The sequence below is a fragment of the Epargyreus clarus genome, unplaced genomic scaffold, assembly GCF_041222505.1.
Source record: "Epargyreus clarus isolate Ecla_fem2 unplaced genomic scaffold, WU_Ecla_fem_2.2 ptg000007l, whole genome shotgun sequence".
NCBI classification, from domain to species: Eukaryota; Metazoa; Arthropoda; class Insecta; order Lepidoptera; family Hesperiidae; genus Epargyreus; species Epargyreus clarus.
The window spans coordinates 17,368,304-17,393,701 of record NW_027332215.1 but is presented as its reverse complement, the minus strand read 5'-3'; the positions used below and the strand labels follow the sequence as shown (position 1 = coordinate 17,393,701).

Genomic DNA, 25,398 nt, shown 5'->3' with positions numbered 1-25,398 from the left:
TTATAAGCAGAAATAGGTGTGGTGGTGATGTCGTCTGAGATAAACCACGCAAGGTTTCCACCTTAAGACATATAAGCCATGTTACGACTCATACGACGCGCTTGTCCACTGCCCCCGCACGGGACAAATTTTTATTATAGAACATTATTACCTATTCGGAGTCTATTTTCGAGTAATTTTGGCATGAATCAGTAAAACAAAAAATTAGAATATTTTACATTTTACTATTTTTGTCAGGTGACACAACTTGGGAATTGGAACGAAAGTTAACGTTCAGTGAAGTCATTAGTGTTATTATGTCAATGACATTTCGACCGTCCGTGCGGTCGTTTTTGCTACATGCAGCATTTTAGGCGTCTGACTTTCTTCTTCTTTGGAATAACTCCTCTGCAGGTCCTGCAGGGAACACAGCATGGTATGTCATTATCTTCGCACTGGATTTCTTTGCAGGAATGCGACGCTGGTCTCGCTTTGGCCGGAGCTCGAGGAGTTACCAATTCCACCTGCGTCGACCAATAAATAAATTAATTTACAAAAAAAAAACTTTTGCTTTTGAATTAACATGTACTTTTATTAGCGCTAATGCATTATTTATAAAATTTGTTATATAAGCTCTAGTAAATCTTTTTGGGTTTACTCTAGTCGGGTATGCTTACAAAATATCAATTCGTCGTAAAAGACACACATACCTCAATATTTCCCGTGCGATTCGGTTCATCGGTTTGTTTTCCAATTTTCAATACGAAAACGTCCTTGTCTGGGTGAAGGACTTTCTGAGCTTGGACCCCCTTTGGGGCATCTTTGGGTGTGACGTTGCAAACATTGCAAAGATTATCATGCGCTTCCTTCTTGCTGTAAACGAGCTCGGAGTTCAGCGCTGTTCTGTTCGTGAAAGCCTCGCAAATGTCGTCGGGAATCTAAAAAGTGATAAAAAACAGTTAAAGTCTTGAACATGGAAATGTACATGGTTTGACCTGTAACAATATTTTTTATGACATAGGAGTAACACACGAGCATACAGTTCATCTGATGGTAAGCGGCTATTGCCGCCCATGTATATTTGTAATCGACCCCGGAAAGTATTAGATGCGTCGCTACCCCTGAGGACTAAGCTGGAATACCTCTGAAAAGAATATCGCCCTTACCACACTCTTCAAACTAGAACACAGCAGCGCTTAACACTTTTGCCATTAGGCAGAAATACGTGTGGCGGTGGTGCCTCCAGAGTCGAACCTCAGACCTACCACCTTCAATTAATGACTTCAATAATGAGTTGATGACGACTTCTGGTTTAAATGATGTGATCATGTCTAAATTGTTTTTTACACACTAAGTAAAGTTTAAATAAAGGTAAAGTATAATATTTTTGGAAGCTCTTAAGTTGCACACTACAATCACTGATAGAATGAATCGTTGTTTTTTTTTATAATATAGGAGTAGTAGACGCATACAGTCTCCCTGATGGTAAGAGTCTACTGCTGCCCATGGAAATCTGTAATTATTTCTAGATAAGATTAGATATTCCTATCAGAGGTCGGCCATACGCCGTTACCGAAGATGGAATGCATCGGAAAAGTATGCCTCCCTTACCACACCCAAACCAGAACACAGCAGCATTTAACACTGCTGTTATGTGGTAGAAATAGGTGTGAAGAGAATTAACTTATTGTAGGAACATATGTAAACATAAGTACGTTTTACTGGTCATTTAATATTAGTTGAAAGTGAATCCACACATTAGACGCTCCTATTTAATCCAAATACCAGTCGTAAGCATCTGTAATTGATCGCATGCAAGACAGTTAATAAGACACTACTTAAAGTTTGTAAACACACACGTACCTATAAATTATGTAAGGACTGCATCAAGTTTACTAATACAAAGGTATTTATTTTCTTATTACTATTAGAATATCGTTTTATCTCGTTGGCAAATTACGGTTCCACTGCTGGGCACGGGGTTCCACTCAGAGTAAGAGGAGTGTAGATAATAGTGAGTGACTGTAGTGCCGTAACCGTAACCGAGCTGGCCAAATGCGGATTGGTAGAAACCCTTATACTTTTGTAGGTTTACTCGCGATGTTTTCCTTCACCCTTATAGAAAGTTATATTTATTTAATAAACACATAACTCTTAAAAATCGGCTAGTCTTACCTGTTTTCCTAACAAATCAGTAGTTACGTCACATATATTATCATTTATTGGCATCGTAAGAAAAAGTCAAGTTACGTTAGATATATCATGGCGTCTATTGGATGATTTTTTTTATAATATAGGAGTAGCAGATGCGCATACAGTCCACCTGATGGTAAGTGGCTACTGCCGCCCATGGACATCTGTAATCAACCCCGGATAGGATTAGATATTCCTACCTGAGGTCGGCCACAGATGCGCCGCTACTCCTGAGGACTAAGCTGGAACGCCTCGGAAAAGTATGTCACCCTTACCATACCCTTGACACCAGAACACAGCAGCGCTTAACACTGTTGTCATTAGGTAGAAATAGGTGTGGCTGTGGTGCCGCCGGAGCCGAACCACAAAGGGTTCTACCACCTTCAAAAATGTTAACAATTTCACCTGAAAATTGAGTCTGTTAGCTGGTCCTTGGAATCCTTCGCCTGGAAGACCACAGGTCTCCGAGCACACCGAGCCGTCGTCGTCGCAGGTGCATTGGTTCTGGAGTTTCAGCTGAGAGGGACTCAGCTTCGGTGGCTTGGATGTGCTTTTCGGAATTCTTATTTTAACCTGATGAAAAAATTAAAAAACTATTTATGTTCACAGTCCTAAAGTACGATTCCTGTGTTTGTTTTGTGTGATGCCATGGATAAATTTGAACAAATATTTGAGTTTAAAAAGTACCTAAAGTATAAGATAAAGTTTACCTTTATCTTAAAATACCATTATTGACTTCTTTTATTCCAAAATACATCAAAGGTTTTAATACCCATATTTCTGAGGGTTTTTAAAAAACAATTATACTTTTGATACATATTACCTATTAGCGCTACAATTTTTGAAAACTCTAGCCAAACTCTGTCTAATATGTATTACTAGCCTAATTATTACATCACTCATAAGTAGAATTTTTATTTCAAATTCGATTCTTATCGAGACGAAGAGGTAACTTTGTTTAAAGTAAATAATTTTATTCAATGTCAATGAAATGTCAGTTACAGAAATACGGTTATCATGTTTTTGAATCTTACTTCGTTTCCGTTGAAGATAGCGCCGATTTCTTCGTATGGCTTACGACTCTTGCGTTCATCGCCATTTCCCATTTTAGAAACTTTGAATTTGGTACTCTACAATTTAGTGATAAAACTCAAATCCATTTAGAATTTGATTTTATGCAAATGTTCTCAAAAACTTCAAAAGCATAGAGAACTTTGCAGATGCAGATGTAGCCACCCCAGAAAATATACCTATCAAACTAAGCATAGATTATAATTAAGCAATAAATAATTTATACGATATATATTTTTTAAGAAAGCGTAATATTGGGATTGTTTCAAAAAGTTTTCAATTTTATGGGATCTACATTTTATTCTGAAATTAATAATTGAGAATATTTATATATTAATACGCAGTCGCGACTTGAACTGCACGCAGCCGTGACTTGAACTGCACGCATTCTGCAATTGTGACGTCGACGTATGTTATCAATCCCTACTAATATCTTCAACCCAGAAGATCGAAATTAGATTTTTTCATAGTTTATTGTGGTTATAGACAATTTTTGCTGATAGATATGTATTTCCGTGGTTGTTTGCCCCAGACAACCTTTTTCTTCGCTATCTCGCAGGCTTCGCTCAGCGAAACGCTTAATCAGTTATCGTCGTCGCTAAGAAATTTACCTACAGTTACTTTACTTACCCATGTGAGTCGATCATCTATCTATTTATATAAAAATGAATATTTGTCCTATATATATATTATAGAATCGGAAACTATGCATTTGATCAAGTGATAATCTTTAACAAAGTTGTTGTCCACGAAGGTTTGGGAGTTGGTAAGACCAATTTTCGACAGATGGCGCCACTGTCATTCCTATGAAGGTACAAATTTTCTATTTTATGTATGTCATATTATTTCTTTAAAATGCGGGCGAAGCCGCGGGTACCACTAGTGTTAAATACGCGTCAACTCATATGCAGCTGCTCTGAGCGAAAGATGTACAGTCAGCTTCAGAAGTAGATGAGCAGATGTAGATTTCAAAATACCTATACACCCAAGCGTCCATAAGTAGCTTAGCACCGATCGAAAAGTGTCAAAACTAGACGACCACTACTCTATGAAACGATGACTGACTCAGAAGTAACTGAACACCGACATGTGCAAAAATAGCTTACAATCATACTTATTAAGAAACTTCGAAAGCTGTATGTATTTTTACTATACTCATAATTAGACTCTGATGTGGAATGTCATATATTGTAGACTACGAATAGATTGTTAAGTTATAATAATGATATTATTATAAGCACGCTAACTTGCAAGTGTGTGCAATAGTCAAGAAAAACAGTATATTTTATGAAATGCTTTTTTTCTATAGACGTAATAATAATAGTTAAATTTGATTATATTTCCTGTACAATACTACTATTACACATACATACATGTAAATGTTTTTTATAAAAAAAAATCATTAATCAATTAGGGGTATTAGGTAGACTCCGCGCCAAAATGCTAGTCCACTCTGAATATAGAAACGAGTCGCGTCGCAATCGCAAATTGTAGATATTAGCGGGACGAAGACAGCGCGGGGCCTCCCAGCACCGGTCCGTAACCCACTCTTACCCACGGGTAGATAGCTGGGTATGTCCTTACGTTACGGAGTATATGCTCACCAACTTCAGAGCGGTCTAGAACCTTAGCGCGGACTATATCAGGGGTATATTGTTGAGAATTTATTTTCGTTTTTTCTTTGATTTTGTACAGCAGCAAGGTGGGGGTTCCGGCTCGCACTGGGTCTCTCTCGTGTCGATGCGAGTCGGGGGCTTCCTCTCAGGGCCCTTGGGAGTCACAAGTTCCAATTCCATCTTACACCGCCTGTCGCCATTGGGCCCAACTTTTGCTACCTGTAATAAAAATAAAATATATGATGTTTTTAACACGCTTTTATTAGCTTGGGTTGTATCTTTTTTTTATAATATAAGAGTAGCAGACGAGCATGGAGTCCACCTGATGGTAAGTGGCTACTGCCGCCCATGGACACCTGTAATCAACCCCAGATAGGATTAGATATTCCTACCTGAGGTCGGCCACAGATGCGCCGCTACCCCTGAGGACTAAGCTGGAACGCTTCGGAAAAGTCTGTCTCCCTTACCACACCCTTCAAACCAGAACACAGCAGCGCCTAACACTGCTGTTATTAGGCAGAAATAGGTGTGGCGGTGGTGCCGCCGGAGTCGAACCTCAGAAGGTTCTTCAACTTAGTAGACATAGTGACCCATAGGTATAGTCCAACCCTACTCTCATTACAGTCGTTTGGATGGTTGGTAAATAAAAAGATATTTCTATCTTTTTATTCGCATACAGATATTGATATGTACATTTTTGTCTGCGACCTTGTGTATTTAACGTTTACCAAATCCATACTTACCTCTAGAAGGATAACTCTTACGTGACTACTGATTATGTTATGCGCAAAATTTTGTTTTATGTTTTATGTTAGGTTACTCCCGCAGTTGCTTCATTGAAATTTCATGTTGTTTTTGCTTTATATTGTAACGCATCCATGTGATAACGATAGCAAAAACGATATTGACATGCGACACGACACCTTACTATTAAGTGGGCCTCAGTACATGACACTCTTAAAGGTGTTAAAACGCCACATATATTTCTAATTATTAACAGCAGTGTTAAGCGCTGTTGTGTCCTGGTTTGAAAGGTGTGACGTGGAAGACATGCTTTTTCAAGGCATTCCAACTTAGTCAGGGGTAGCGGCGCATCTATGATCGACCTGAGGTGGGAAGTTGGTCTTTTCTGGCAGTACCTACTTAAGAGTACCAGATGTACTGCATGCTCTGCTACTTCTGTATTATATATAAATAAAATAAATTATTTTTAATGCAATATACAATATCATAATAATAAGTATATGATTTCATTAATTTTATTAAACATACATTGTATAAAATAAATTTATGATTAGTGATAAGGGTTTAGTCTACTGCGCTGGTTAAGTGCGAATTGGTAGACTTCACAAACGGTTGAGAACTTTTTTATGAATTCTCAGACATGTCATGTAGTTTTCCCCGCTAACCTTTAGGCATTGCTTTTTATTGTATTTTTACATTATCCAAGCTGTCAGAAATCTTATTACTTATACATGCTTCCAGTCTGGATCGAATACACAGCTGCGTTATTGTTGATGCGGCGGATTTGTATGTTGTTTGAGCGAATGGAAAATTTTGAAAGAAAACATATACCTATAGGTATTTAGTTGTTGACTAGCGAGTAGTGGTAGCGGTACGGCAGTGATAGCCTAGTGGTTAAGAAACCTGGCCTCTCGATCGAGGAGTCCGAGGTTCAAATCCCAGGCACGTACCTCTAATTTTTCAAAGTTATGTGCGTATTAGAAATTAATTATCACTTGCTAAACGGTGAAGGAAAACATCGTGAGGAAACCTGCATACCTGAGAGATTTATAAAAAAAAAAATCTCAAAGGTATGTGAAGTCTACCAATACGCACTTGGCCAGCGCGGTGGACTATGGCCTAATCCTTCTCATTCTGAGAGGAGACCCGTGCCCAGTGGGATAGTAATGGGTTGATGATGAGTAGTGGTAGAGGTTTGAGTAGATATATAGTGTTCTTTATACCTATACTTCCGAGTCTAGAGCTAAATTATGTCCTGTCTTTCGTAAGAGGTGAGTAAAAGGGGGCTTCCGGTGTTGTAGGCGGCAAGAGTGGGAGCTCATACCGTTAAGCGTGCGACCCTTGGACCAGGAGGAGTGTAAATTGCTTCCCCCAGGGCCAAATAGAGGCATTGCGCTTGGAGGACTCCGGTTATCTTCCGTCGATCCCGGAGTTTTCCACCAAGCGCTGAGGACGGCCACCTAGCGTTTAGTGCGGTAAAAATCCCACGTAACCCGGTGACGCTCCCTACGGTGTAGTATACCTTCAGATTTCCCCACGTGAACCAAAAAAAAGTATAATTAGTCAATTGCTTTTGTAGCAAAACGTCTTATTATCTTGGTCCATCAAGCATAACGTCTAATAAGAGTAATGAGACTTTATTTTTTGATACAGGTGTACGGGACAAATAAGATAAACCAGAAGGAGAAATAAGATAACATCATTGAAAAAAATAAGATTATTTTTTAATTAGATTTTTTTTTTTATAGAATTGGACATACTTCATTCCCATTAACTATGTCGCTTAAAATGACGATTGCTTAGAACCTTTCAGCGGCATAAATAAATCTCACACGACATAAATACCATTTATTCTGTACAATAGAAAATAAGTAAATATTTATGCTAGTGCAATGTGACATTGCCAGGCAAGGCACTTTAAATAAAGATAAAAAACTTTAGTACGAAGACAATATTTTATTATACAATGGGCACTCCTGAATGGATTGTAAGTTTATAAGGAGGCCTTCTCCGGGTGGTAGCGACAAACACATTGAAGTTGGCTGGAACCCTCTTTATAATCTATATTGCACGTGCTCTAGAACTTGAAACCTCGAAATACTACTTTGCACATAATTCACTGTTTAGTTTAATCCATGACACACACATGACACACAAAACCCACCCACGCACACACACACACACTCATACTTTGTAACTAAATTGTTGGCGATAGAAAATATTTATGTAAAACTTTTTTCTATCTTAAATGTTTGTAACCCTACGATATGATTATGGCTTCAACATTTCATATTAATAACGGTTAGAGATATGGAAGAGCGGAGCCTCCTGCTACAGGCATTTTTAAATGCTATCTAGGATGGCACCAATCACTGCATAAATACAAAATATACAAAGAAATGTTTAGTATTAACCATGTTTTGTTATACCTAGTTATAAGCATTTCTTGAATAAATTTTATTTTATTTTTTATTTTATGTATACAAAAAATCGTCTTTGAGTTTGTTAAACATCTGATTATAGATTTTAGGGTTCCGTACTCAAAGGGTAAAAATGAAAACCTATACTAAGTCTATACTAAACTAAACCTATATTCTCCGTCTGTCACAAGACTTATCTCTTGAACCGTAGTAGACATTTGAATTTCTTACAGGTTAGGTATGTATAACGGAGGCCGCTATAACAGCATATGATAAAAATTAAAAAAACCTTCAAAATAAATGGGGTCGCCAAACAACAATCCGCATTTCCGGCGTTTTTTCTATTATACCATAATTAGTAGAATGTTCTCACGAAAGGTACATTTACTTCAATAGTAACAGCTACAAATACTAACAATAAATTAAAATTTGGTGGTACGGGATAGTCTATGCACGAGTTCGAATCGCACTTGGCCAATTACAAACATACGTTGCGATGTTATCACTTTTAGGTCTCGAGTTAAATGTTAAAGCAGTCATCATCTACCCATTACTGTCCCACTGCTGGGCACGGGTCGCCTCTCAGAATGAGAAGGTTTAGGCCATAGGTCCCACTGCTGGGCACGGGTCGCCTCTCAGAATGAGAAGGTTTAGGCCATAGGTCCCACTGCTGGGCACGGGTCGCCTCTCAGAATGAGAAGGTTTAGGCCATAGGTCCCACTGCTGGGCACGGGTCGCCTCTCAGAATGAGAAGGTTTAGGCCATAGGTCCCACTGCTGGGCACGGGTCGCCTCTCAGAATGAGAAGGTTTAGGCCATAGGTCCCACTGCTGGGCACGGGTCGCCTCTCAGAATGAGAAGGTTTAGGCCATAGGTCCCACTGCTGGGCACGGGTCGCCTCTCAGAATGAGAAGGTTTAGGCCATAGGTCCCACTGCTGGGCACGGGTCGCCTCTCAGAATGAGAAGGTTTAGGCCATAGGTCCCACTGCTGGGCACGGGTCGCCTCTCAGAATGAGAAGGTTTAGGCCATAGGTCCCACTGCTGGGCACGGGTCGCCTCTCAGAATGAGAAGGTTTAGGCCATAGGTCCCACTGCTGGGCACGGGTCGCCTCTCAGAATGAGAAGGTTTAGGCCATAGTCCACCGCCCTGGCCAAGTGCGAATTGGTAGACTTACCTTAGAAAACTTTTCCTCAGGTATGCAGGTTTCTTTCACCGTTTAAGCAAGTGATATTTAATTTCTAACACGCATATAACTGAAAAATCAGAGCGTGCCTGGGATTTGAGCCTCGGACCCCGCGATCGAGAGGCCGAGTTTCTTAACCACTAGGCTATCCTTGCTATACTAAAGCAGTAATACCTTTAGAACGAAGACATCTTTCCTTGGATGGAGCACGGTTTGCGCGGCGCCAGGGCCGGGAACGTTGGTGGGGACGAGGTTGCAGAGCCACGGGCACGGTCCAGACTTGCTCTTCTTCGGCTTCCCGTGGACCTGGGTACCCTTCGTGTTGCTCTTGTCAGACATTGCGTATGTTTCACTGGAATTTATCTCTCGCCTGGACGAACATTACGCTGTCGTGATGACGAATGTGAAAGGTGTCACAGATAATATTTTTAACTACAGATATGTAAATGAAAAATGCATAGTTTTTATATAGACTATATATATATTTCTTATGTGCGTGTGTATGTCACTGAACTCCTCCTAAACGACTGGACTGATTTTGATGAAATTTGTTGTGTGTGTTCAAGGGGACTTGAGAATGGCTTAGATTCACAATTTAGTTCGTAGGAAAAGGTATTTTTAATTAATTTTTAATTCGTAAGTAGTTATAGAATCGGAAACTATGCATTTGATCAAGTGACGATCTTTAGCAAAGTTGTTGTCCAAGAGCCCACAAGGGGTTTGGGAGTTGGTAAGACCAATTTTCGACAGATGACACCACTGTCATTCCAATGCAGGTACAAAATTTCCGTTTCATGCATCGATATACTACTAATAAAAAAATGTCATTGGTTTCATGTATGTCATATTATTTTTTTAAAATGCGGGCGACGCCGCGGGCACCACTAGTAGACTATATATTTTAATGTCGCCAACGAGCATACAACTGCCTAATAGTAACTGCCGCTTATGAACATCTGTAATAAACGGTCTGGAGGCAAATTCCGAAGCCTCGGAACTCCTTAGAGGCTACTTTTTTGATTCTACTTTTTTATACATATCCTATTGAAGTAACAGACGACCATGCAAACGTGTGATGTTAAGTAGCTATTTCCATCGATGAATATCTACAATCAACGCCAGACAAGACTAAATTCCCACCGAAGTCGACCACAGATGCGCCGCTACCCCTGAGGATTAAGCTGGAATGATTTCAAAAAGTATGTTTCCCTTACCATACCCTTCAAACCAGAACATAGCATTTAACACGGTAATAAGAGGATTCCGGTTGAGTTTCTTTGGAGATCCCGGAGTCCTCTACGCAGCGCCGAGGACGGCCACCGGTGGAGTTTTAGTGCGGTAAGAATCCCAAATAACCCCGTGTCGCTCCCACGACATAGGGTACCTTTTGAAGGTTTCCTCTTCGTAAACAAAAAAAGGTATTTAATCCAGAAGAAATTTAACATAGTTTTAAGTTATGCTTACTTACTAATTTCTAGATTTAACTACCTATATTTGTTTTACCATATAACCACGGTGCTACTGTTTTTTCACATACTGCCGAGCACGGGTTTCTTCGCGGAGTGAGAGGGGCTTAGGCCATAGTTCACCGCACAATTCCTATACCACCATACATCATTTTATGGACTTTCCATAAAAATTGATTATTCGACCACGTACAATGTTTGCTACTGAAGGATACGTGCTGATAAGATATAGGCCTGGGATTGGAACGTTGGACCTCCCGAATAAGTGACCTGTTTTCTAACCACTGAGCTATCACGGTTTTAAGATATGTATGCGAAGATATTTATATCGATAACCAATAAAGTTTAAAGAAAAAAATGTCGTTTATCAAATTATAAGTGCAAGTGTTTTTTACACGTATCGAAAGTAAGAGTCATATTTATAATCAAAACAAACTAAATTTAATATGGCACATGCTTAGTAAGGTTTTAGCTTACATTTGCGTTGTATAAATAACTGCTCAGCAAACAGGTTTATACGATCAAATTTCTATATAGTCATCATTTCTTTATTTGGTAGGTAAGGTACCTAATACGAGTAAGTTATTGAGACAAACAAACCCATTTTGGAGGTGTTAAACTCTAATAATACTTACTGATTCATGCTACGTGATTGTAGTGTATTTCGGTAATTTTTAGATAAATTTATAATTAAATAGTAAGGCTATCTTGGAAAAAATGGCACAAAATTTGAAGGAATGTTTACTTATTAATGTGCTCGTTCTAAGTCCTTATTAAAAGTTTTGTTTAACTCAGTTAAGTCATTCCAACAATTAGACTATAACATTTTTTAGTATACGATTAAGTTAAGTGGCCCTACTTGATGTTCCAGACAGGTAGGTACATAAGAACACTTTAAAATTAAGAAATTTAACGTCTATTTTCTGTGTTTAATTATAATGTAAGTTTTAATTGTATAATATTATATTTAAATAAACATTTCTTTAAGTAAGTATGCAAAAAACTTAGGTAACCTAACCTAACATCGAGTTCCCTGTAGTGTTCATATGTTATTTATAATTTTAACTTCGGGCGACCATTCCAATTTTTACGGATAAAAAATACAACAGTTTGGATGTGACTTTCATGTATTCTGATTATTACTTATTAGTAATTGATTATATTTTTATTGCGTGTATATACTAGAGCTGTACCTACTAAGTTATATCTCTTTTCATAAGTGATTAGATGCAGCATACAGAGCAACTGCTTTTGCAGCACTTTGGTGGTTTGCAGGGTGCAACTGAGCAGCATTTCCGTGGCGGGCAGGAGGCAATCAGGCAGCATCCTATGCACGGGGCGGGCATGCTACGACACCGCACTACGGGGCAGGTCTTCGATCGGTTCAAGCATGGCGATGTACCCTTACGATTCATTTTAATCTTAGGTTGGCTGCGAGTTTTCCGTGGACGCTTACGTCCCACAGGACACGGTCGGAGGCAAGGTGAACTTTTGCACGGAGAACTACATGGCACCCTGCAGCATGGAAGTGCACAAGGAATGCTGCAGGTCGGTGGCGGGCCACAAGGCGGCTTACCGCAACATGATGGTTTGCAACACTTCTTGCATGGAAGCCTGCACGGAATCCTGCATGAAATCCTGCACGGGCTCACTTTACATGGCTTCTTGCAGCACTTCGGTCTACATGTAGCTGGTCGACAAATTATCATCTTGCATTTGGATGGACGATAGGGCGTTGGGATCGCGCATGGAATAGGGCACGGGCCTCCGCATGGAGGTGGCCGCGACGGGGGTGGCGTCCATTCCAACATCAGTTCGTTTCTCGCCAGCGGCGCTCCCGTCATCTTACGAATAACGAGTTCAAATACACCCCTACGAGGATTAGTCACAGTGGTTACTTTAACAGGAGCTTGCTGTTCCCCAGAAGAGGCTATTATGCACTTGGGACCTTGACAGGGATCCTTACCGTGTACCGGACACGGTTCTTTTGGCCCAATTCTGATGTGGGAGACGGTCGCCGTCATTTCTCCTTTAGAAGGGCCTAAGGCTGGACAAGGATAATTCTTAGGATTATCCTCCTTTATGGACACAGCTTTCACGGTGCTCGTTGCGGTAGATGCTCCTTTGGTATTTCTTGTTTGTACGCAGGATGAGCAGCTGGATTTCATTTTACATCCACCTTTATCACTTCTTGTTGGTGCGCTCGATGAATGTGCCGTTCTATGGATTTTTGTGTTTGAATCTGTACATCCCATCCCCTCGGGTTTAGGTGAATCTTTTTTTTTTCTTCCAAAAAAGTATACTTCCTGATAGCGTGTATTATTTAAAGCCTGTCTATTGCATTGCGGAGACGGCAGCGTGGACATGGTACATATTGAATCATAATTAGAGTTCATATTAACTGTACTGGCATTGCATCGACTGCTCATCTCACTGTTTACTTGTAAACATTTGTTTATCAAAGCTGTTGCTTGCGTCCCTGAGGCACGACTGTGGCAGAAATCATTGAAAAGATTCATATAGACTTCCGTTGTTCGTGTTCCAAATATACCAGTTTGGAAATCGTGTGTGGAACAGATTGAGTTGTGACTGCGACACAACCTTATTGTACTGGTGCTGGGGCTTCTCGTAAATGTAGTGGTATAGATCGACGTACTGGACGCATACTGGAACTTGTCTTGTAATTGCAAGCATTCTATTGAGACGGCATTTGTTTTACATTGGGAATAAGCAATGTTGCGTCCATTTATACAAGGTGCAATAAATTCATTCATGCCATGTAGTTTTTGTTCGTCGCAGCTTGATTTTATTTCATTCTTTCGCTCCTCTGTCAGTTCTTGCCAAATAAGCACGCTCGGCGGGGCACCTACGATAAGTTGATGATAGTTTATTTTTTGTATAAGATAAGTATGATTAGGTACAGTACTTTTAATTACACCGTAGCAAGGGGTGACAAATCAAAAAGTTATAATCTTTATACATTAAATGGGAAATTGAGTGTGTAGCAGAATTTTTATTGATTACATTCAATATTATTAGATTGAGTAAAAAACCTCAATCAAAATATATATAAAATACGCAATGTACACGCCTAAGTGTCTAATGTTGAAAGCCTAGCACCTTTCATGAAAAGGAAAACGATAATGCACAATTTATAACATTTGTGTTAGTTTTTATATTTATTCAATAAGTTAGTAATTTATTTTCTTATAAATACATGTTATTTGAAAAGTTGTTAATACTGGAAAATTATATTAATTCATGGGCATAGCCAATCAAATGGTGTTTCGTATTTATAAAATACCTTTATTAAACATTTCGAACAAATTACATTTAAAATAAGTAAATGAAGTATAAAATAGCTTTCAACATGGTTTTGGCGAACAACAAGTTCTGCAGCAGGGGTCGCACTGTGCCGTCCGCGTGTCACTCATGGGGATTACCCTTTCGTGGGTGACAACAGGCGTTATAAACTGATACTCAAGCTTCGACTTCCGTCCCGGCATCTCCACGATCTTTCCGATACGCAGCTTGATCACTTGCTTCGGAAAGTCGTACACTACGCCCGGGTAATCCTCGGACGTGGTCGGCATCAGCTGCCCGGGCTCGTCTCTGGCCACGTCGCCCACTCCGTCCGAGTTGAAGTTAAAGTGTGCACGTTGCTTGTGGCCCGAGCCACAGGAATCCGAGGGCATTTGGAAAACAACCTTGTTTCCCGTCGGGCAGCAATCTGCACAATTTTAATGTATGAAGCTATTTTATGATAGACTTACTAAAATGAATACGATTTACTTGTAAGATATGGGTTACATTGTATATTTTTTTATTTTCAGATATATTTAAAAGTGTTTCTTTTTTCCTTTTTGTTTTTTGATCCTTCGGACGCAACATTCGCAATCTAGATCAGATTGGAGCCGCGTATTAATCTTTTCGACCGGGGCTTTCTTATCTGGACCTTTTGGCGTAACGAGCTCCAGTTCCAATTTACATTTTCTATCGCCTTGCATGGCCGTTTTTGCAACTTTCAGTACAAATACTTCCTTGTTAGGCGACTCTTGCTGCTTTGTATCGCCACGAGCAAGGGCAATCTGCTGAACATGCTTAGAAGCTTGTACACAACCTTCCGTTGTACAAGTGAATTGAGTACCAGCTGGTTGCGCTCCTTGGCAACACGTAGCCTCAGCGGGAAGGGCTAAGCTTATTTGGTTTTTCCCGCAAGGTGGCTCACACGGGCCACCGTCAGTACCCTTGGTGTAAGGACATTGCATGGCGCAATGAGTTTGACTTATTTTTTTAATAATAGAAGCACTGGCTGGTACTTTAATTTTAAGTTCGTTGCCGCCTAGATTCGTTCCTATCTCTTCAAATTGCTTACTGCGACCTGGTCATCAATAAATTTCTTTCATGCAATTTCAATTAAGAATTTAACAATTTCATATACACTAAATTAGTCCTCGTGTGAGGTATTATTATTATTTTTAGGAAACTTATTTAGTGTGAAAACAGCATGAATAAAAATTTTATCTGAAATGGAGGAGCTTAAAAGTTTTACATGAGTAAGTATCTCACCTTTTGGTATATGTAGACAATATTGGTCAGTATTTCTACAGGCCATGCTTTGTTTACCGGGTTGCATAGGGCCAGAGCAGAAACAAGGATCATCAGGATCTTCACACGGCATGCTGTTGTATGGATCACGAGCTGAAAATGGGTGAATGTAATTATGTTTATACATCGTATATCAATCCAATGCCATTGTATCGCAATTACGATCTTTTTTAAAGTTACCTGAGTGACAAGTTCCACCACCAGAAACACATGTCTGATTGCCACATTTCGATGCCGGTCCACCCCTTCCTACACCACCTCTTGCAGATCCACTTCGTGCAGCTCCGCAAGCGCAAGGATCTTGTGATGTTTGAAAGTCTCTCTTAGGGGCACACGACCTGTCGACCATCGCATTACTGCCGCTACCTCCCAGATTCGGGGTTCCTCCTGTTCCTTGGAACCTTGTTATGATTAACTTGCCGAAACAAGAAATACGCAAGAACATAACAATTTCCCCAGTTTCCGCCCCGTCCGGCCCTACAATTCTAAAGGAATCCTTTAAAGCTTGATAGCTGACATTTAATGGATCTTCCAAAAATTTGTTGCGAGCTTGAACAAATTCCTTGGTCATGTCTATAGTTGCTTCACCCATTACGATCTTAGTGGGTAGGCAGCCGCAAGGGAGCGATTTGTAAACCGAAATTTTAATCGGAAACTTGCTCATGGCGGAACTTATCTCGTCCTCCTTGAGAGAAAATAGACATGACTTTCCATTGTTGAAGGTTTTCACGAACGGACCGCCACTCTTAGCTATGCAAGCTCCAGTATCGTCGTCGCAGATCTCCAGCGGCTGAACTGCAGGACATTCTATGTTTACACATGTTCTGAAGTCCTTATCGGAGAAACACGGGCTTTTCACGAAAACGATTTTATCAATCAATACCTCAAGAAGGAATAAACTATCGTCGTGTTTCGACATCTCTGGTTATTTGACTGGGGATGGGAGTATTTTTAATTTTTTTATTTTGATCCAAAATTATCAAACCATACTTGAAATTTTGACAGATAAACAAAAGAATATTTGGCGATATAGGTGTCAATTTGGTAATTTCTTCTTTTTTCTTCTTAGTCTTTGACACAGGTGAGGTGTTATTTTTAAAGCCTAAATGCCAGGTTCACATACTCGCCGAGTACAGAGGATTTGGCGACCGGATATGTATTTTATTATCTGTGTTCTAATTCAGGTTTATAGGAATGTAATCTTACTTTGGGTTGAATATAGATGCCTATGGGCGGCAGCAGCCACTTACTATCAGGTGGACTGCATGCTCGTCTAATACTTCTATATGATAAAAAAATAAAGGCTTGTCCAAAAAAGATAGTCTTGAAGTCAACCTTCAAAAGTGATGAAAATAATTAAGTAGTCAATTTGAAATAATATGTATTTTAACCACAGTTTCAGTACAAAACAAATAAGGGTCTGTGATCTTAACGAACATACAATACTTATGTTCAATTCGGTTGTATAAATAAAAATGTCCAGATAATATCGTATGGTATACTTATATTCGCATGATAATCTTTGTAAACACTTCCAAAAAAAATAATTAAAAAGCTATTACCATGTCCTGTAAAAGTATACTTCATATAATTCCAAATGCCTAATTAGTTTGAAAATCTCTGCTTAAATTTTCATGATATTTTCTAAAATAAAAAAGTATCACAAATTCAAATAGAAATCATTTTGAAAATTTACGTAATACGCATTTATACTGAATTGCAGGATAATTCTTGTTGTACCAATTGCAAGCTTCATTTCGAAACGGGCGCCCAACTCTGAAAGAAAATAATTGTAATGGAAATATTAATTTCATTTACCCTATTTTACTCATAAATAGAGGGCGTATAATGTTAGGAAAAATGTGTTATATGTCTAATTTAATTTATTTAAATGGTAAAAAATGTTCGCAGAATTAAATTATTTATACAATATTTCTTTGTATACATAGTAATTATGTTTGTATTTTTTAATCTATTAAGTGCATCTCTTTGCTAATTAATTATATAGTTATTTTTGTAAAACTGGAAAAACGTCTTTAGGATAAAATATGTGAGTACTTAATAAAAGTTAATGCTTTTACCCGCGTCTTCGTTTGCAGTAAGACATTTATACGGTTTTTTTCCTTTCCTGAACCCCTGACAAGGTGTGTACAAAAATTCATGACAATCAGTTATAGTTATAGTTAAGGCGTAAAAGTGTAGCAAAAACAAACTTACATTCGCATTTATAATATTAGTTAGGATTACGATTAAGCAGGTATCCGACGGCGTTTAATTCTGATTGATTAGTTTCATTATAAATGATTATTTTCGTGAATTCTGAGCGATTTGGTGATTAGCGTTGATTAATACGCAACTATCAATAACATTTACATAGATAATTAGTTTCAAATAAAAGATAATAATCGGTACATGGACATAAGTAAGTAGAGATAGCCTCCTTTTTTAAGACTACACTGTTACAAGTTTTTTACACGATTGGGGAGGGCAAATTTTTTTGAGCGTTTGTATGTATAGAATGTATGTGTATGTATGTTTCATACTTTGGCACGTTTGGCACGTGTAACAACCCAACATTTTCTTATGGGTTTTCAAAAATGACATGTCAATGGATTATTGCACATGCTTACTGCTTATTACAAACTCAATACAACTGAAACCTGAACACCTAAGAGATCTCTATAAAAATCTCAAAGATATGTGAACCTACCAAGTCGCATTTGACCAGCGCGGTGGAATGGCCTAATGTAAGGGGAGACCCGTGCCAGCAGTGAGGCAGAATGGGTTGGTCTTCTTAGTCCAGGATTTCTTGTGTTGGGTTTGATATTACTCACTCGTTCATCATTTCCCGGATCTCTTGCATGGTCAAGGTTGCTGTTAGATCTGGGTAGTATCGCCACCGCTTTTGTTCGGCGTCCGGTTTGGCCGAGGACTTCGTGGCCAGCTCCTTCACTTTACGACAGTCACGGCAATACTCTGCCACAGGTTTCTATAAAATAAATTATACACATGATCGTAGCCAAGATCGGCGAAAAATTCTCCGTCAACTCGTCACTTCTTCCTATGGAACAAATAATCTTTTTTACAATGTGGGTGTAGTAGTATAGTCGGTAGAAATAGATGTTCTTAGCCGAGGTCGGCCAGAAATGCGTCACTACCCCGAGGATTAAGCTGGAACGCCTCGGAAAAGTAAGTCTCACTTACCACACCCTTCAAACCGGAGTACAGAAGCGCTTAATACTGTGGTTAGAAGGAGAAGCCGTGGCAGTAGTGCCACAGCAGTTGAACCACAAAGCGTTCTACTACAACTTTCAAAGTTTTCAAATGAATAAATACCGTTTGTCCTGGTGATTGCTTCAAGTGGTCGCAGGCATGTAGTCTTCGGTATTTGACGCAGTCCAGATCGTACTGATACGATCGTGGAAACACATCCTGGTGAGCTGTTACCAAATCAAATCAAATCAAAAATGTTTTATGCAAAATAGATTCCTCGCAGAACTCTTTTTGAACGAGATACATGTTAGATATTATACTTGGTCATAGATTAGTACTATACATAATACTACATAATACTTATCTATGTACTTGGTATTGGCAAAGATTAAAATCAAACTACGGAAGTGTTTGCCAGGAACTAAATTAATCCTTAAACTAATTCTAAAGAAAAGTATAAACTCATTTATATTCAACATGTGAACATCCTAACCCCTATTTGGTCGGTAGATTATAGTAATAAAATGCATCCAGAAGTAGAGGAATGAGGCGTGGATGATATTTAAAAAAATGTGATTAAATGATATTTAAAAATGTCTTTGTTACGCAGTGGGGCACGGATCTCAGGTGAAATTTTGCTTTACGATTAAAGCTAATCAAGTTCTAATAGGCCATAGATTAATAAAGATTACTCACTCCTAACAAAAAAATGTTGGTTACATGGTTTTGAGAATTGCAATAGTTGCGTAAAAAAGTTTAACCACGTCTTCGTGCTAAAATATCCCTAAAATATTTGAAATACTTATATATATATATATCTGTTACGTAAATTACACAGTATTAATTATTTATCTGTAAATTTTCTCTAAAAATGTTTTTTTATTTGTCAAGAATTAAAAAAAATAACTGAAAAATCAGCCTTTTGTGGCTTTATTCAATTTCAAGGCGGCGAAGTATATTTACTAATGTATGTAATAGGCATTCTGGACGTAACTGAAAAAACAGAAATGCGCGTCTGAGATACGGACATCGGACCCCAAATCAGAAGTGTCTGACAATCGAACCTCGGACCCCTCAGATTCCGAAGCCGAGTTAAAACCACTGCGATATCATGGCGTTTGCTGTCACATCATAAAACTTTGTGGTTATGTACGACGACCCGCGTGGCGGAGCGGTCACCATACTGGTCTGATGCGCGAAGGGTTCCGAGTTCGATCCCCGGCCAGACAGATCTGAATGATGAATTTAGATATCTGATCTGGGTCTGGGCGTTTGTATATTCGTCTTTGTGTGTCCATGGCACCCACGACACAGGGAATCCTTTTCATTTTTTTTTTTTGATGAGGGGGAAACCTTCAAAAGGTACCCGACGCCGTGGGAGCAACGACGGGTTATGTGGGACTTTTACCGCACTAAAACCCTCCCGGTAACCGTCCTCAGCGCTGCGTAAAGGACTCCGGGATCTCCAAAGGAACGCAACCGGAGTCCTCTTGGCGCGTGGCCTTTTCCGTCTGGCTCCGTCCAGATGCTTATGAAGCTCGCCACTCTGTGTGGAGCGTACGGCGGTATGAGGTCACACATACCATCGTTCTTCCCGGGGTCGCTAGCCAGGCGGTTAGAGCTCCCACTCTTGCCGTCCGCAACGACACAGGGAATCCTAGTGTGGGGCTGTGAGTGTAGAAAGCGTTTATTATCGTAGCTATCGTAGGGTAGTTGCATTCGTGGGTTGGTCAATTGGCACATCTAGAGCATGGATCGATTAGGCTGCATTGTAGCAGCGACGTTAACTGTCAATTGCACTTTGAAGTATGCACATGAGTATTTATTGGCTGTAAGTCACCAATTGAAATGCGTGGCAGTAAAAGCACTGTCTAGTATAGTGTTTCTCAAAGTGGGTGATAAGTGATAATCCCGCGTGAGTGCTTGAGGTCTAAATAAGGACGGTAAGCGGCTTAGTGAAAATGGACATAGCGGATGTAGGGACCGATTGTAAATTTCTTTCTTAATATTTGAAACTAAAATTTTATTATTTCGTTGTTATATACCCTTTTTGATTGACTTCTCTGAAATATAAAATTATTGGCTGAAAAAAATTACTTGATTCCAAAAGTTTGAGAAGCTCTTGTCTAGTGGAACCTTTCATCGTGTAAAGTCAATTGTTTTAAGTACTATGCCGGGTGTATGTACTCGATGTTGCCAAGGCAATTCTCAAGTCTTGCATTGAATTCTCCAAATAGCACATAACATAATCAATAAAAAGAAATTAATTAAAACGATATATAATTTAAATATCAGAACTTGTTTTTGTTCGATTCAAGAAACACCACCTCCACACAGATTTTCCCTTCCTTGTTTTGTTACCATAAGATGTAGCAAACGTGCTTACAGTCCACTTGGTGCTAAGTAGTCACAGACGCCCATCGAGATCTGGGGGGTTACTACCATCTCTTAACACAATATTATTTTAATCATACTTTTAATTTTTTGCCGGGAATGTAACTTTTTAGGCAAAATATGACAATTTCAGTTGGTTTTATACAATGGACAAGCTAAAAATTAATAAGTTTGTTCAACTGTGTACGACGGAATATTTTACTGTTTTAAGGAGGAAATAAAACTTTTCTGAACTATGATGGTTTTTAAAAGATGGTAGTAGCACCCCTGATCTCCAAGCGAACTATCGATCTATGCTACGCCGATCACAGATATGTTGCCACTCCTAAGGAATAAGAATGTCACCTCATATGTAGTCTAATGATGCTTTTATCACCTTTCATAACACGGTTATAAAAGCAGTATCAAGTCAATGGTAAATAGTGTTCTGATTTAAAGGGGTCTTTTCGTAGATAGATACAATTCAAATTTGTAGACACATCGTCCCACTGCTGGGAACGTGTCTTCTAAGAATACGCGTTTATGTATTAGGAGCGTGTATTACCCACACGGGCGTGGGTAATACAAGCTTCTAATTACACACATAACTTTGAAAAATCAACGCTTACGACTAAACCCTCCCCATTTTCGAACTATAACCCACAAAAAAAGTTTGTCGGATTATACTGAAATCTTTCAAATATTTTTATTTCGGTACTAAAGAAAAACTTGATATAACAACGTACGTGGCTTCACCATTTCAGTCGTCATGCCGTACTTGTAGTAGGCGTCGTGGAGAGTGTATGCGTTGGCACCAGGCTTGTCCACCCAGAAGGCTTTGTCTCTCTCCACCATCTTCTCTATAACAGCATCAGGCAACTCGTCTACTGTCGGTCTATAATTTCAAGTAGAGTAGTCAATACTCTACTAATACAATACTATACAAGAGGAACGGTGACCATATACTGACAAATACGTCTATATATTGAACTAGCTGACCCGGCAAACTTTGTACCGCCTCAAAATCTATTTATCAAATATATTTCATATAAAATATAGCCTATGTTACTCGTGGATAATGTAGCTTTCGAAAGGTGAAAGATTTTTTTTTTTAAATCGGTCCAGTAGTTTTTGAGCCTATTCATTACAATCAAACAAACAAACAAAGTTTTCCTCTTTATAACATTAGTATAGACTAAAATTTCTGTGTTTTGTATTGCACGACTCATGATGCGAAGCATCAGAGAGTGCTTTACGATCGAAAAATTTTTTTCGCTTCATTTTGGCGGCTATTTTTATTATTATAGCCTTGATAGTTCACGGAATCAAGATATTTTGCATACTATTGTCGAGATAATTTAATGGAGATTAATTCCATACTTTTTAAAAATTGATTTACTGCTATAGAATTGGAAAAAAACACCAAAATAGGTCAAAAAAATTTCCTGTCCGTCATGTGTGAAACCTGAAAACACTGTAACTTGTGAAAAAATCCATCATTTGAGTTAATTTTTTTTTTAATTCTAATCGACGATTGTAGGTCACTGAATGCGAATGATTAATTAATTCAGTGTCGTTTAATTGCAATTAATAAAAAACGAAAACTACAAGACTGTATATCTATAGATATTATGTACATTTATTCCACCAGGGGCGCTTGTGCAGTACCTTCTTCCTACTACAGCTGTTTTTTCGGCAATTAATTTTGAACGACTTAAGTTTTTTTTTTTTTTTATATTACATAATTAAATGAGCATTATGAGTCGTGCACTTTTGGATTTTCCAAACTTTAAGTCTGTATGTGTCCAGTATGAGTTTAAAAAGCGTTATTATTTAATATATAAACGGACCTAAGAACTAGTTTCAGCTCAGTGAGTACCTACACCATACATACCTAATTAAAATTATGCATACTGTAGAAAAGTCAGACCTTATCTCTGGTTACAGGTACCATTTTTATAGGTAAATATACTCTAAGTTCGTTCTAGTTCTTAATACTTAGGTATATTTATAATGACTTTTCAGATTCTATTTTTTTTAATCCGTCTAGATTTTCCAGAGTGTAGCATATTGAAATAACCGGCAATCAGCTTGATACTGTTATTGATAACCTTGGTGGCACTTCTACCAATTCCCTGGTCAGTGGCTGGAGGAACTTGCCGATCGTTTGTTGCGTCAGGCGAGGCGGCTGCCCCGGCGCCAAACTTTCATCGGTCCGAACTGTTAACGACACATTGTCGAGGGTATACCTGTTAAAACATCACCAATATGCATACTGTACGAGTCTCTTATAAATATGTAGAAAAATATATTACGCAAGAGTATTACCCAACGTCTAAGACTATAAAACGTAAGCGTAACAAAATATATGTACCTTCCTACGTACTATTACTAGTTTTTTTTTTAAATTTACTACTTGAATAAATGTCCTAGAAAGGTAGTTATCCCAAAAAGATATCGAAAATGAGGGAGTAAATATTGTTAGAATTTTATTGGTGAAAAACATTGAATTGGTTTTATTTTCTCTCTATGCTTATGGCTTCTGGAGCGTCTACTCTCTCCAGCCCCTTCAACACGCCCATGCCGTTGGTAGATGAGCAAAAATAGGTTAAATAGGGGTACTAAGAAGCTTCTAGTCAGCTAGTGCTGTCTATTCTATTTCCTGAAATTATTTCCGTTCGTTTACTACAGCCAGGAGCACGAAAAGTTGTAGATCTCAAGCGAGTTAGATGGGCAACTATTAGTGGATTCATGCCCACCGTGGCGCCATATTAGCCATCGGTCCCTGTTATTATCTCTGGATAACAATCGTTAAACTTTATGTGTTGAAAACATCAGGTACTTTCTAGCCAGTAGGTTACTCAAAACCCTCAATCAACTCGAATTGAGCGACTAGGTCTCCTACGTTGTGGTAACAGACTCTTGTCCAACAGTGGGAAAAGAAGATCGCATCTAATCGCCTACTACTATGTGTATAGCATAATATTACTCCTACGATTTGAATTGCACACATTCTACAAGACGGCGTACTTATTAAGTACACGTTAAACATTTAATAAGTACAGGCAAGTAAATAGGATAAAAGATGAATGAAGTTGTGAGATTCTTACTAACTTATCAGGATGATAACCAGTGAATTTTGATACATTGCTTTGCGGATAAAGAGGATGGGACACGTTATCCATTTTTACATCTAAAATTGGTATTTATTCAGTACAAAATTCATCAAAACAACAAGATAATTTTAATTTGGTAATAACTTGACATGATCACAGAGTAGTTTTGATTTGAGTACGTAAAGTATCTACGTATTCTGTGGTTAAGATAATCGAAACAGGTAAAATCAATGACCTACTAACGTATTCCAATTATTAGGTAGTACTAGGTAAAATAAATAATAAGCACTTTTCCTGTTAAAGATTTTAACGTATTATAAATTTGTTTTCCTCTAGTCTAGCTATTCGGAAAAATAATTTTATTATTTATTTACATAAGAAAGTGAGGCTATGGAAAAATGGTACTATAATATTCCTAAAACAGATCTATTACTTTAAATAATATAGGTAAACTAAACATAAAGTACAAAACACTAATAGACTATCAAATTATTAGTAAAAGATTTAGTGTTGGTGGTTGCCGCTCCTATTATATTAGGCGTTCAATTTCACACATCATATTAATATCTCCGCTATATTGTCTGATAGAGGAGCAATTTTACACTAGCAGCACTGATGTTCATGCGTCATCTTTAATTCAAAGTACATTCCGCCAAACTTATTTTTGCGTGCGGCGGTTTTCGGGAAGTCATTTGTTGTCAGCTACACGAGTACTTTTTCAATTTTTCCCCAAAAACAAGATTTTGATTTTCCGTTAGTTAAATAAAATTACGATCTAAAACTAGGATTTATGTTTTTTGTCAATAAAATGAATAATGACTAATAATATTATTAGATACTTGTAATACCATGCAAAATATTAATAAATGTGCTTGTTAACTTTTTTCCACCTCTAGGTAGTTTTGACAAATGACAACTTGGCGATATTTGTTTTTAACTTCATGACAGATTTTTCAAATTCCCCAAGTAAAAAGTTTTTTTTTACTTTCATTTAATAAAATAACATCTTAAGAATTGCACCTTATGTTATTTGTCAATAAAATGAAAACAAAAACAAATACCTATTATTCATTCCTAAGAATATGTTAAATTTTGTTAAACATAATCGTTAAAATTTTACCACTTCTTAGGTAGTTTTACTTTCCTGGCAATATTATGAATGCCAGTGACGTCCTTGCCGCAAGCCAGTTACTATACTCTTTGCCGCAAGCACAGTTTTGCCGCAAAAAGTTTGTCGGATTACAATATTTGGCATGATTGGTTTGACAGTTGATTAGTATACTTTTAGTGTGGCTAGTTTATTATGATTTCCCTTTACTAAGGGTATTTTATTTACATAATGTCCAATAGACATAAATGAAACGTACGCTGTATAAGTTATTTCAAAGTAATTCATTAAAATATAAAAACCCGTT

General features: G+C 38.2%; 4 protein-coding genes across 7 annotated transcripts; all 4 read right to left on the bottom strand.

The window, feature by feature from the left end:
* Positions 1–204: 204 nt before the first annotated feature.
* On the bottom strand, positions 205–3,411 carry LOC140743549 (uncharacterized). The gene is made up of 4 exons (XM_073074908.1): positions 3,207–3,411; positions 2,578–2,745; positions 690–917; positions 205–503 (listed from the first exon to the last, which is right to left on the bottom strand). Exons 1-4 carry the CDS (start codon positions 3,276–3,278, stop codon positions 336–338), a joined length of 636 nt encoding a protein of 211 aa, XP_072931009.1. The 5' UTR covers positions 3,279–3,411; the 3' UTR covers positions 205–335.
* Positions 3,412–4,386: 975 nt separating this feature from the next.
* Positions 4,387–9,615, bottom strand: LOC140743550 (uncharacterized). The gene is made up of 2 exons (XM_073074909.1): positions 9,382–9,615; positions 4,387–5,078 (listed from the first exon to the last, which is right to left on the bottom strand). The coding sequence occupies exons 1-2, from the start codon at positions 9,544–9,546 to the stop codon at positions 4,908–4,910; spliced, it is 336 nt and encodes a 111-aa protein (XP_072931010.1). The 5' UTR covers positions 9,547–9,615; the 3' UTR covers positions 4,387–4,907.
* Positions 9,616–11,782: 2,167 nt separating this feature from the next.
* Positions 11,783–16,322, bottom strand: LOC140743548 (uncharacterized). Of its 3 annotated transcripts, XM_073074907.1 has the most exons (4): positions 15,462–16,320; positions 15,243–15,374; positions 14,556–15,054; positions 13,959–14,405 (listed from the first exon to the last, which is right to left on the bottom strand). In XM_073074907.1, exons 1-4 carry the CDS (start codon positions 16,198–16,200, stop codon positions 14,039–14,041), a joined length of 1,737 nt encoding a protein of 578 aa, XP_072931008.1. In that variant the 5' UTR covers positions 16,201–16,320; the 3' UTR covers positions 13,959–14,038. The 3 variants fall into 3 exon arrangements, with proteins under 3 accessions (XP_072931006.1, XP_072931008.1, XP_072931007.1); XM_073074905.1 differs by lacking the exons at positions 13,959–14,405; positions 14,556–15,054 and adding an exon at positions 11,783–13,539 and having other exon boundaries at positions 15,462–16,322; XM_073074906.1 differs by lacking the exon at positions 14,556–15,054 and having other exon boundaries at positions 13,959–14,403; positions 15,462–16,316.
* A 609-nt stretch (positions 16,323–16,931) lies between these two features.
* LOC140743124 (uncharacterized) lies at positions 16,932–24,157 on the bottom strand. 2 transcript variants are annotated; one of them, XM_073074185.1, is made up of 6 exons: positions 23,982–24,157; positions 22,979–23,087; positions 21,614–21,762; positions 18,618–18,721; positions 18,116–18,270; positions 16,932–17,057 (listed from the first exon to the last, which is right to left on the bottom strand). In XM_073074185.1, the coding sequence occupies exons 1-6, from the start codon at positions 24,013–24,015 to the stop codon at positions 16,961–16,963; spliced, it is 648 nt and encodes a 215-aa protein (XP_072930286.1). In that variant the 5' UTR covers positions 24,016–24,157; the 3' UTR covers positions 16,932–16,960. The 2 variants fall into 2 exon arrangements, with proteins under 2 accessions (XP_072930286.1, XP_072930285.1); XM_073074184.1 differs by having other exon boundaries at positions 22,979–23,116; positions 23,982–24,156.
* Between the last annotated feature and the right edge of the window lie 1,241 nt (positions 24,158–25,398).

Bases quoted from the DNA above. Each gene is read 5' to 3' on its own strand.
- LOC140743124 (XM_073074184.1), bottom strand. From the start codon at position 24,052: ATGGATAACGTGTCCCATCCTCTTTATCCGCAAAGCAATGTATCAAAA. The intron at 18,271-18,617 runs GTATTTATTCAT...TTTATTTTATAG, and splicing joins AGCAATCACCAGGACAAACG to AAACCTGTGGCAGAGTATTG. The intron at 17,058-18,115 runs GTGAGTAATATC...ATTTTCTTTCAG, and splicing joins ATCCGGGAAATGATGAACGA to AGTTGGGCGCCCGTTTCGAA.
- LOC140743549 (XM_073074908.1), bottom strand. From the start codon at position 3,278: ATGGGAAATGGCGATGAACGCAAGAGTCGTAAGCCATACGAAGAAATC. The intron at 918-2,577 runs GTGAAATTGTTA...ATCACTTTTTAG, and splicing joins CTAACAGACTCAATTTTCAG to ATTCCCGACGACATTTGCGA. The intron at 504-689 runs GTATGTGTGTCT...TGGTCGACGCAG, and splicing joins ATCGCACGGGAAATATTGAG to GTGGAATTGGTAACTCCTCG.
- LOC140743550 (XM_073074909.1), bottom strand. From the start codon at position 9,546: ATGTCTGACAAGAGCAACACGAAGGGTACCCAGGTCCACGGGAAGCCG. The intron at 5,079-9,381 runs GTATTACTGCTT...TTTTTATTACAG, and splicing joins AAGATGTCTTCGTTCTAAAG to GTAGCAAAAGTTGGGCCCAA.
- LOC140743548 (XM_073074905.1), bottom strand. From the start codon at position 16,200: ATGTCGAAACACGACGATAGTTTATTCCTTCTTGAGGTATTGATTGAT. The intron at 15,375-15,461 runs GTAACTTTAAAA...ACCCATTTTCAG, and splicing joins TGGTGGAACTTGTCACTCAG to CTCGTGATCCATACAACAGC. The intron at 13,540-15,242 runs GTGAGATACTTA...AACTTATCGTAG, and splicing joins TTGTCTACATATACCAAAAG to GTGCCCCGCCGAGCGTGCTT.